The 11,096-nt window shown below is 46.4% G+C and overlaps 1 protein-coding gene across 1 annotated transcript; it reads right to left on the bottom strand.

Moving 5' to 3' along the window:
• Nucleotides 1-6,843: 6,843 nt before the first annotated feature.
• On the bottom strand, nt 6,844-8,751 carry LOC125508123 (uncharacterized). Its single transcript, XM_048672720.2, has 3 exons — nt 8,292-8,751; nt 7,573-7,808; nt 6,844-7,229 (listed from the first exon to the last, which is right to left on the bottom strand). Exons 1-2 carry the CDS (start codon nt 8,670-8,672, stop codon nt 7,638-7,640), a joined length of 552 nt encoding a protein of 183 aa, XP_048528677.1. The 5' UTR covers nt 8,673-8,751; the 3' UTR covers nt 6,844-7,229; nt 7,573-7,637.
• Nucleotides 8,752-11,096: the final 2,345 nt, after the last annotated feature.

The following is an 11,096-nucleotide window of genomic DNA, read 5'->3' as shown; positions in this document are numbered from 1 at the left end:
GCACTACAGCAAGCAGCTTGAGGCAGAGAAGATGAAAGGAAATATTTGTCCAAAGATCAAGAAAAAGGTGGAGAAGCTAACTGAGTGGGAAAACCTGTGCTATGTGGATGGAGCTGGAGATGGGGTGTTCCAGGTAGGTGACAGGGGTGTGAACTTCCTTGTGGACTGGCACACCAATGAGTGCAGCTGTAAGAGGTGGCAGAAGGGTGGCACACCTTGTGTGCATGCCATAGCATGTGCTAGACATGAAAGAGTTGACCCTCTTTCATTGGTCAACCAATGCTATTCTGTGAACATGTTCAAAATGGCATACAAGAATATAATCTATCCATGTAGAGACATGGCAGAATGGGAGAAGATGAATGGGCCACCAGTTCTGCCACCATTGTACACCAAGCAAGTAGGCAGGCCATGCAAAAGCAGAAGAAAAGCACGAGGTGAAGTAATTTGCAGTAATGGTGGCAAGAAAATGTCTAGGCATGGTGTCATCATGCACTGAAAATACTGTGGAGAGCCAGATCACAACATTAAAGGATGCAAGTACCTCAAGGCAGGACTACCTCCTCCAAATATGCAGGCATCATCAGCACCACAAGCAAATCATGAAGCAACATCACCAGATGAGCAACATGTGCAAGATGAAGATCCTGTCATTACTCAGGTATGTTTTTGCAGAAGATGTTTCAGTTTTGTCATACAGCAGCACAAGCAAATCATGGATCACTTAAAATGTTGCTTCAATTTGATCAGGAACACAACCCTGCAGAAAATCCCATCATAGAAGATCTCATGGTTGATCAAATGATAGAAAGGGTAAGTTTTGTCATACATGAACTCATATATTATGCCAAGCCTACTATTATTGTGTGATCATTTGTACAAATGTTATGTCATGCAGAGGTCTGTGCCAAGAGTGATTGCACAAGGACCTGTTCCAGAGTCTATATTCCTTTCTACTGCTCAGTTGTTGGTCAATCAAAACCAAGGGAGCACAAGCACCATTTAGCAGGGAGAGATGGCCAAGAAGTTACTTGCATTAAAAAAGTAGAGAGACAAAGAGTTAGAAGACAAGAATAATGCTATACTTGCAGCAAGGAGAGAAGAACAGGAAAAGAAGGCTGAAGAAGCTGCCAGGAAGAGACATCTGCAAGAGGAGAAGAAAACAGCAGAGGCAGAGAGGAAGAGACAGGCAGCTGCTCAGAACAGAGAGAAGAGGAAAGAAGAAGCAGCAATAAAAAAGCAGGCTCAAGCAGAGACAAGGCAGATTCTTTTGGAGGTTAAGAAAACTATAGCTGCTGAGAACAAAGCAAAGAAGGAGGCTGAGAAGAAGGCTCAAAAAGAACAAGAAGCTGCCAAAAAGCTAGCAGAGAAAGAGGCTGTTGCAGCAAAAAGAAGAGCAGATAAGAAAGCAGAGAAGGAGGCTGCTGCAGCACAAAGAAAGGAAGAACTGAGGCTGATATCTATTGCAATGGGTAAAAGACAGGATGATTCACAAGACCAAGAAGATGGTCAGCTAAGGAAGGCCAGCAGAACATCCATGTTTGATATCTTCAGGTGATGAGACAGTAGTATGCAAGCTGCTTATTTTGCTCCAATCCATGTAGTATGCAAAGAGTGGTTATGTAGGAAAATGTTGCAATTGATCCATAATGATGTAGACACATGAGTATGGATCAATTGTTACTCATTTTGTAACCTGTTCTACAAGATACCTCTTTACCCTGTTTAATGCCCCGGTTAGAGTACAATGGTTACATTTGTCCTCTTCTACTTGCAGCAGTTGTATAGTTATTTTGCATGCAAAATGAACAGAAAAATGGTCTACAAGCATCATGATCTAGCTTTGCAATGCACACACAGAAGGCAAATATGACAATGGTTAAATGTGCCCAAATTGACAGCATCATCAACTAGCTTTGCAATGCACACACACAAGGCAAATATAACATAAAAATGATATCTTCATAAGACAGCAACATGATCCATTAACTTCATTTGCAGTACAAGATTGTCACTTCCATTACATATTGCAAAAGCATCAGATTCAACGCAAAAGATTGTCACTTTACACTAACAGAACCACCACATAGTACAAGTTCATCTCCTAACAAAATAGGCATCATTCCTAACACACTAACAGTGAAATAGCTATTGCAAAGACTGCATCAACTACATATTGCATCACTCTTGCATCCACTCCATCACTTCTTCAGCACAGAAATTGCTACTAGCACTGCAACTATAATGAGTGCTGCCAACAGAGCCTTCATCATCACCAATATTTCATTGCCTAACCCTACGAGTGCTTCTGCTTGCTGACTGCTCATTTGACCTGCAACTCTTCCATGATGTCCATCTTCAAACCCTGGAAAATCAACTGCACCTACACCTCCACCTCCACCTGCATATCTTCGATTCCTTGCTCGCATCAGCTCTTCCCTCTTATCCTTTGCAGCTCCTAATGCATCTACGGCTTCATTGCCAACAAGATACTGATTTTCCACCAAGTATGCAATGTATTCCAACTCCCAATGCCAGAAATGGTCCTGGACATCAAAAGAAAACAACAAACGCCAAAAATCACCATTACAAGTTCCAAAAAATCCAACCAAAACGAAGAACTAGGGATGCAACCCACTTACACCAACATGACACCTATAGAAGACCCAGCCCTCGTGCTTCTCCGTGTTGGAGACATAGAACTTCACACGAGTGCGGCAAGAAGGGCACCTGATGAGCGGCACCACCACCGAACGGCCGCCGACCGATGACCTGACCGAGCTTGTCGACATGGCGGAGTGAAGCAACTGGCGGCGGCAAGCGGCAGGGAGAGGCCGCCGGCAAGCAGCACGGAAGAGGGCTGCGGCAAACAGCAGGGAGAGGGCGGCGGTGGCGGCAGCGGCGTGGGGAATTAGGGAGCGGGCGGCGGCGTCGACGGCAGAGTGGGGAATTAGGGATTCCGCTACAGAGTGGGGTATTTCAAGGGGGTCGATGGTTAATTACATGCGTCGGGCTAATTTACAGAAATAACCCTCCGCGTGCCGACGTGGACGGCACCGACTGGTCAAACCGAGCGGCGACGGGTGACATACGAGCAACAGTGACCGTACAAACACGTCTTGTCGTATTGGGTGACCGTATTGGCCGTATTTCTAAGTATGGTGACCAAATTGAGCTCTCTTTGCAAGTTCAGTGACTGCCAGTGCATTTTACTCTTTAATTCTCGGTCACCTTATTCCTAGCGATTTCCCTTCTTCGATTGTGCTGCTGGACCTTTGTTCCACGGATGAGCAGAATCGCGGGTTGACCGCTTGGTCCGCACCGCGTGCGTGTGGCTGCATGAGCTCCTGTCAGTTTCACTGCCCTCTCGCAAGCCACTTCTGCAAAGTCGTGCTGGTTCTGTTTGTGTAGCTACTGGCAAAGATCGTCGAAGATAGGCAGCGAAATGCTGGAGCCACGCAACGACATAAATGTGGAATCCATCTCATGCCTGCGACGAGATCTTGTGGAACTTTTTTGCTTCCACCGATTGACCTCCGTGCATCCTCACAGGAAGATACGGAGGAGGGCGGCAATTAAAGGCGGCATTACTCTGCGTGTCTGCGTGCTGCATGCGTGGTAATCAGCTATACTCGTGAGCTTGCAAACAATGGATTTTATCGGGACGCCATGCATGCCAATGTCATTTACTATGTGCTAGCTAGGGCTCCTATAGGCAGGGATTGAAATGGCTGGGCACGTCGGGAAAGAGAGCGAGAGCGATATGAATGCGCGCGAGAGCACTGTATGCATTGTGCTGGGGACATACATTGTGCAGAGCATGGCATGCAGACCGGACGGTTCCTTCAGGAGGCGGATGTTGAGAATATCGATTCGATGGATCGCTTCCCGTTTCCCCGTAATGGCGAGTGAAGAGAGACGGGACGCTGCAAGCCATTACTCCTCACGCTCACGGGATCGAGATGGAGTAGCTAGCTAGGACTAGGAGGAGGGCCGGAGAGAGAGGAGCTGCAGATTGGCGCTGTTGCTGCGTTGGGAAGTGCCAACTGCCGAGCTTAGGCTTCCTAGGAGCCGCAGAGGCTAGCTACCGCCGCGGCCGCGCCAATGGCATTGCTAGTGAGCAGTGGCGGAGGAAACACATCGTCCAGCCGAACGGGACGCCCATTTCATGTTCATCTCTCTTCTTCTTCTTCTTCTTCTTCTTCTTCTTCTTCTTCTTCTTCTTTTTGTATTGTATGTTTACTATTTTCCATCTCAGTTTTGATCCAAGAACACTCTAGTTTTGTTGCTGTCGACTTGTTTGTACGAAGGCACTGCATGCAGGGACGGGGTCCCTGAGGTGATTGGAGCCGGCTCCCGACGTGGTTTGACTTTTGTTCACGGCAAATCTCTGCCCAAGAGATTTGAGCCGGGAACGGGATCGTCCATGATACGAATTAAAAACGCTGCCTGCTCCTGCAGTTCGTGAAAACGATGGCGTTCGATTTGGCACGAGAACTTGGCAATCAGAACCGGGGCGACAGTGCTGGCCGAGCCGAGCCGAGCGAACGCCGTCGGTAACACGAGACCACAAGATCCAAGGCCCGTGCGCGCATGCAACTGTGAACTGTCTCGTGCCAGAGTGCACGCCGAGGAGACGTCCGAGTCCAAACAAAAATCCTAAAACCCCAGACGTGTCATGCGGGATTCCATGGGTAGCCACCATCTCATGTCGAACGAAATAGAGCAGGCCTTGGGCATGCAGCTCGTAGAACAGACATTCTCAATGGATTAAAAAACGGGCACGACAAGCAAATGCATGCACATGAGAACATCATGTTTTCAGGACCCATCATGTTTCACGACAAGCAAATGCCTTCACATCATGTTTTTGTTTTCGGCAAGGGCCTGCGCTTCATATTTTCAGGGCCCATCGTGTTTTTTCTGAGTTGATTGGCCTCGCCCCGAGCTATACATTCAATTCCACGTATAGCACAGGAAAAAAAAACGTATGTGACACAGAAATGCGAGAGCTCCTAATCTGCGCTTCAAGCGCCCGTTCACACACGTAGCTGGTAGGTTTGAAAAGTTCACGGTTTGAAAAAGGTTAATGTATTTGAAAGGTTCGCGGTTTCAAAAAAGGTTCAAGGATTTGAAAAAGTTCGTGAATTTTGAAAAAAGTTCACGGATTTGAAAAAGTTTAATGTATTCAAAAAGTTTACGGTTTCAAAAATGTTCACGTGTTTGCAAAAACTTCACGGATTTGAAAAGTCCGTGGATATTGAAAAAAGTTCACGGATTTTAAAAGGATTGTGGTTTCAAAAAGTTCATGAATCTGAGAAAGTTTATGAGTTTTAAAAAAGGTTTATGAATTTGAGAAAAAGTTCACGGTTTAAGAAACATTCACAAATTTGAAAATTTCACGGTTTGAAAAAGTTTAAAAATTGAAAAAAAAGTTCACGGATTATAAAACGTTCATGAATTTGAAAAAATTTTGTGCTTGAAAATGTTCATGACTTTGAAAAATAGAAAAAATAAAACATAAAGAAAAAGGAAAAAAACAAATAATAATAATAAAACGAAAACAAAAAAACCAAAGAAGAACCAGCCCAGGAAAATATGTGGGAACTTTCTAGCAGGTTCCCACGATGGGCCGCCTACTTAGGAACACAGCGAAAGAAACGCAGCAGTGCGTACGAAAAGAACTCAATCTGACGCCTGAAGCGCCAAATAGCATTTGTGCACAAAGTCAATTTCTTATTTGAAGCATTCTACATCAAGTAAGTAGTCGCTTGTTCGCACACAACGATTGCATGCGGTTTTGGGATATCAATGCTACTTATCTCGGAGCAGCACTTGTCTATAGAGGTATAATAGATCTAGCGACGACCAAGCCAATAGTATGCAGAGAGGGTTTGTGTCTAGCAATAGACCTGGCGCAGTAGATGATTCGTCTGGCATCTGATTGCAAGAGTGTGGCCGAAGATATCAAGAATAAGAGCATGGGATTACATGCAGCCATCACCAAGAAAATTGTAAAGCGCTCCGCATCCTTGTGAGAGTGCCATTTTATCCATGAGCAACATCCAAATTATAAGACTCACAACGTAGCTAAGGCCTCATTCGGTTTGAAGGAAATCAAAACGTAGGAAGTAGTATAGGAATTTGATAAGATGACTGTTAGAAGGTTCTTGAACCACTTCTATGTTTTTACTGTTTTTTGAGATATTTTTATTTTTTATGTTTATTTATTTTTTGTTTCTTTTCTATATGTTTTTGTTCAAAAATGGGAACTTTTCAATAATATTCGGGATTTAAAAATAACCCACAAATTTCAATAAATGTTTGGGAGTTACAAAAAACTGTTCCTGTTTCAAAAATTGTTCGCAAAATTTGAAAAATGCTCCTATTTTAAAATTTGTTCCCGTTCCAAAAATTGTTTGCAACTTTTTGAAAATTGTTCTTGTTTTCAAAAAATGTTCCCATTTAAAAAATTGTTCACGTTTCCAAATTTTGTTTCTGGAATTTCAAAAAACGATCCTGTTTTCAGAAAATATTCAGGAGTTTTAGAAAATGTTCATGTTTCCGAATTTTTTTTGTAATTAAAAAAATGCTCGCGTTTTCACAAAATATTTGAGTTTTTTTTAAATCAAAAATTTGAATAGTGTTGGCGTTTCATATAACATTCACGTTTAAAAAAATGTTTTGTGCTCGAAATTTAAAAAATGCTTGGATCTGGCTTTGGTTCTTAAAGTTTTGCGCTGCTTTATAATCAGGAATGCTCGACAGGTTAACTGGCTTGTGGCACGACTAACAATCTCTCGCTGAGAGTGGCAGATAGGAGCTCCCCATACAAAGCGTGGATTGCCAATACAAATTGCAATGAAATATTTTCATGCCTATCTGATTCACGGGATTTTAAAAGTGCATGAATTGTAACATTTTGTCAATGCCATTTGAATACTATAAGATTTGCGTAGATGCTAAAAATTGTAACATTTCATGGTTTGCATTGCAGCGTTTTTTCAAGAGCTTTGCGTAGATGCTAAGATTCCTTGTCGCAGAGAGTGACGGATCATGGAGATTTCTTGCTTGACCTGACCTACAGTTGAAAGAGCTTGACTGTCTCTCAGGAAGTGAAGGCCCTGAAGATTGAGTTGAGTCCCATTTTCTTGCCCCCTTACATTCGGTCGTCGCCGGAATATAAATATACAATCTGTCTGGCCATTTGTTTCTTGCTGATGAAAATGCTGAAGATGGAACGTTGTAAACTTGTTAGCGAACCAATTATGCATGCTTATTGCACTTGTTACTGAATCAATAGTACAGAGCATATATTCACACATATACGAAGCAATTTTCTGCACTGAGATGATCTTTCATAGGGGATGTCTGAACTAGTCCAATCCAAGCAATACACCTAAGCCCCAAATATATAATAAATATAGTTAATCTATAAGGAATCTGCGAAGGCTAATGCCCTGGTGCCATTGAGTCTAACACTAACCACTCTCGCTGCACAATCGCCCTACCGTTTCATAAACACAAGCTAGCAAGTTCACTAAAGCAAAAAAATCAAACCAGTAGTTTTACCTTGTATATCATATATCTAAATATTTTGCTGCAAAGAATGCAACTCCCGTTCAAGAAAAAAGCCTTCAGTCTTGAGATCCGAATCTTCTGCTCCACTTCATGAGGAGCTGTTCTATATCAGCATCCATTCTTGTTCCTTTACCTCCCCACACTAACATATGAGCAAGATCCATCATTGATGATCCATCTACCTCATGCACTGCTTTGAAACCCATCCTCGTATAGAACTTAACAAGCTGACGACAACAAAAAGACACCAATGAATGAATCTAAATGAATAACTTTCCCAAATGAAAATTATACTCAGTAAACACAAAACAGAGCATTCTGTCACACTAAGCGAAAATCCATTGTAAAACCATATGCTCCTTGCTGTTTGGCGCCTCTCATTTCTCTATCAAGTTGAAAAAGTTTTTGCTTAACTCATAGAAAATTCAGAAATAAACGTAAATAGAAAAAAGAAGAGAAAATATAGAGAACTTGAGTGATTATATAGCAAAGTCCACTAGCATTAATTAGTCGTCAACTCAACACTAGTAGACGTCCGCTCAAAAATCTTCTTAACCATTTTGTACTTTACAACTCTAGATTTTTACACTGAATGTTTCCAAATATCATTACGGTACACATTTGCTCAAACCTGCAATTCACTAACCATCAGTATATCCGATTAAGCAGCAGCCACAACGAACCGACAGACATGTTCTAAGAGGTGATACCTTGTTGTGATAGAGCGGCGTATCGTTGATGGCTAGCAGCTCGGCGCGCACGCAGCCAGCGTCGAAGCCATGGCGCACGGTGACGGCGCCTAGGAAGATGCCGAGGCCGAAGAGCGGCCGGTCAGGGACCTCGAGCGTGGCGCGCGACATCCGCATGGAGTCGAGGTGCAGCACGGAGCCCCCGGGCCAGGGCCGGACAGCGCCCTCGGCGCGGCCCAGCTCCACGTCGCCGTCGCCGCCGACGCGGGTTGCCGTGACGCGGAAGAGAGGGCCAACCGTGCTCAAGCGCACGCGCAGGCCCTGCGCGCGCGACGCGGCCATGATGTCCGCCATCGTCGGGAGCCTGCCCGTGCCTGGTGTGGGCGGCGACGGAGCGGCCATGGGGCTATGGGAGAAAAAGGAGCAGCGAGCTGCAGGAGGCGGGAGTGACTGGAGGGGAGGCTGGACACGTCTCGTTATAACGCCATGCGAATTGGCTGACCGCTGAGCTGAGTATCCAATATCTTACCGAGTACCCGCATAAAAACATAAAAAATCTTAGGGGTGAAATACTACCCTCGCACTCCGCCTGCATTGCCAACGCTGCTATACACACGACACTCCACGCACGATGTGTGCACGATGGTTCACATCCAGCCATCGAATTAAGGAACCAAGTGCATCACATCTATCAGATGGTCAATCGTTCATGCATCGTGCATGATGGGTCGGCTGTGAAGTAGTTTCGTTTGCCACTCCCCTTCTCCGCCTTTCACTGCTCGAGGTATGCCGCCTCCTTCTCCGGTGTGGATGTCATCAAGATGGCCGGCGCACTCACCCACTCGCGCAGGATACCAGTCCACATGTACCTCTCCCCGACGGCCGGTAATTCCAATGTGGCCTCCGTGGCCCACTCTTGGGCGTGGCTGGCGCTGTTTCAGGCAGTGGCGGCGGTGGCAGAGGGTAGACATAGTCCTCGTCGTCGACAGCTGGAGCGCCTCCTCCATGCCTGGCTAGAGCGCCCCTTCCTCGCATGGGGACTCCTGAAGGGCGCACTAGAGCGCCTCCTCGAGTGTGGCCTGGTATGTCGCCTCCGCCTCCTGGTCCTCCTGCGCCACGACCAGGACTCCTCGAGGGCGCGCTGGACGGCGCCCGCAGCGGCGCACGTCGTGCTCGGTGGCGAACCAAACTTCCCAGTTGGGGGAGTCTGGCGCGTACACCGGGTCATGGCGCCACTACGGCGTCAGGAGGGCACGACATCTGCGCACCTCCTTCGCGTGCGCGCGTGGAGACCACGACATCGGCGGCACCGGGATGCGGTGGGGGTTGAGGTGCCAGTCGTGGGAGAAGTTGACGCCGGGCCACTGCAACAGCACACGTACTGTCATTGATACCGCGCGCGGTGCACCGGGATGTAGAGCCGGTCCCGTGGCCGGTGAGCTCTCCCTGCCCGCGACATCAATGAGAAGGCGTCTGGCGGCGGCGACGAACTTGCACTTGCCCTTGTTGTTGAAGAACCCATGGCGGACGCGCGGGCTAGCTAGGGTTTTTTGTCGCTGTGAGGGAGTGAGGGTGGCCAGATATGGACGGGAGGGGGAGGAGAAGTGGATGAGGCTGGTCCCCCCGCACGCTTGCATTTAAAAAATATGTGAACTCTCGAGGCTTCCAGACGCTACCATGTAGGCCCAAGGTAGGTGGACGCATTGACTATGACCGTGTGGGGTAGTTGGGCGGCCGAAACATGGGCCCGAGGCGAATACCGAGCGGACGCGTGGCGCGTCCGTCTTGTGTCTACGTGGATGCAAACTGGGGGCAAATTTGGAACAAGAATGCGTCCATATGGATACCGAGCGAACCAACAATGGGTTTGCGACGACATGTTGGACCGTCATTTTCATCCATTTCCACTTAAACAGACATGGACGGAAGAAATGCTTCGGCGCGTTGGAGTTGACCTTACCAAGTAAAGCTATGGCGAATTGGCTAACTACTGAGCTGAGTATCCAATATCTGAGGCCAACTCCAACTCCAACGAGGTGACTCATTTGGTCCATGTGTGTTCCTTTATGTTTATGTTTATGCGAACACAAACGACGACCCAACGGCACCGACACATCCTCGATATCTGCTCGACGTCCGTCTTGACGCATTTCTCATCCTCGGCCCCACCAACATGCCCGGGAGCCGACGTGGCTAACACCCCCTAATCCAAGACACCATCGATAGCCCCTGAATCGGTCTTCACGTCTTCATCTTACCTACTTTTCCAAACACTTTTGCTCTAGTTTTAAACTTTAATTTGCATGATTTGAATGGAACTAACCTGGATTGACGCTATTTTCAGCAGAACTACCATAGTGTTGTTTTTCTGTAGAAATAAAAATTCTCGGAATTGGACGAAACTTTTTGGAGATTTTTTATGGAATAAATGAAAAATACTAGAGCCAAGATCCACTGGAGGGGAGCCACCCCGTGCACACGAGGCACCAGGGTGCGCCCACCCCCCCAGGCATGCCCTGGTGGCTTGTGGGGCCCGCGTGGTTCCACTGACCCTAATCTCAGCACTATAAATCCCTATTTTATAATAAAAAAGAAGAGAGTAAGTTTCATCATGTTTTACAATACGAAGCCATCGTTGACGGTGTCCTGGGATAGGGGGTACTCACCACGTCATATCCCAATCAGTTGGATTGGGCCGAGGACCCCATGGCTGTATGCTTATGGGCAAGTTCGGATAGCCGATGTATACACGAGGAAGATTCCACAAGACTTGGTGATCAAGACAAGGACTCCTCTCCACCGGCGTATTCGACTAGGACTCTTGTT

The sequence above is a fragment of the Triticum urartu genome, chromosome 5A, assembly GCF_056163025.1.
Source record: "Triticum urartu cultivar PI428250 chromosome 5A, HENAU_Tu73, whole genome shotgun sequence".
Classification (NCBI taxonomy): Eukaryota; Viridiplantae; Streptophyta; class Magnoliopsida; order Poales; family Poaceae; genus Triticum; species Triticum urartu.
Note: the sequence above shows the minus strand (reverse complement) of the source record. Positions and strands in the feature narration are given on the sequence as shown.

Coding starts and splice junctions, on each gene's coding strand:
- LOC125508123 (XM_048672720.2), bottom strand. CDS start 8,672: ATGGCCGCTCCGTCGCCGCCCACACCAGGCACGGGCAGGCTCCCGACG. Junction 7,809..8,291: donor CGCCGCTCTATCACAACAAG/GTATCACCTCTT, acceptor TGTTGTCGTCAG/CTTGTTAAGTTCTATACGAG.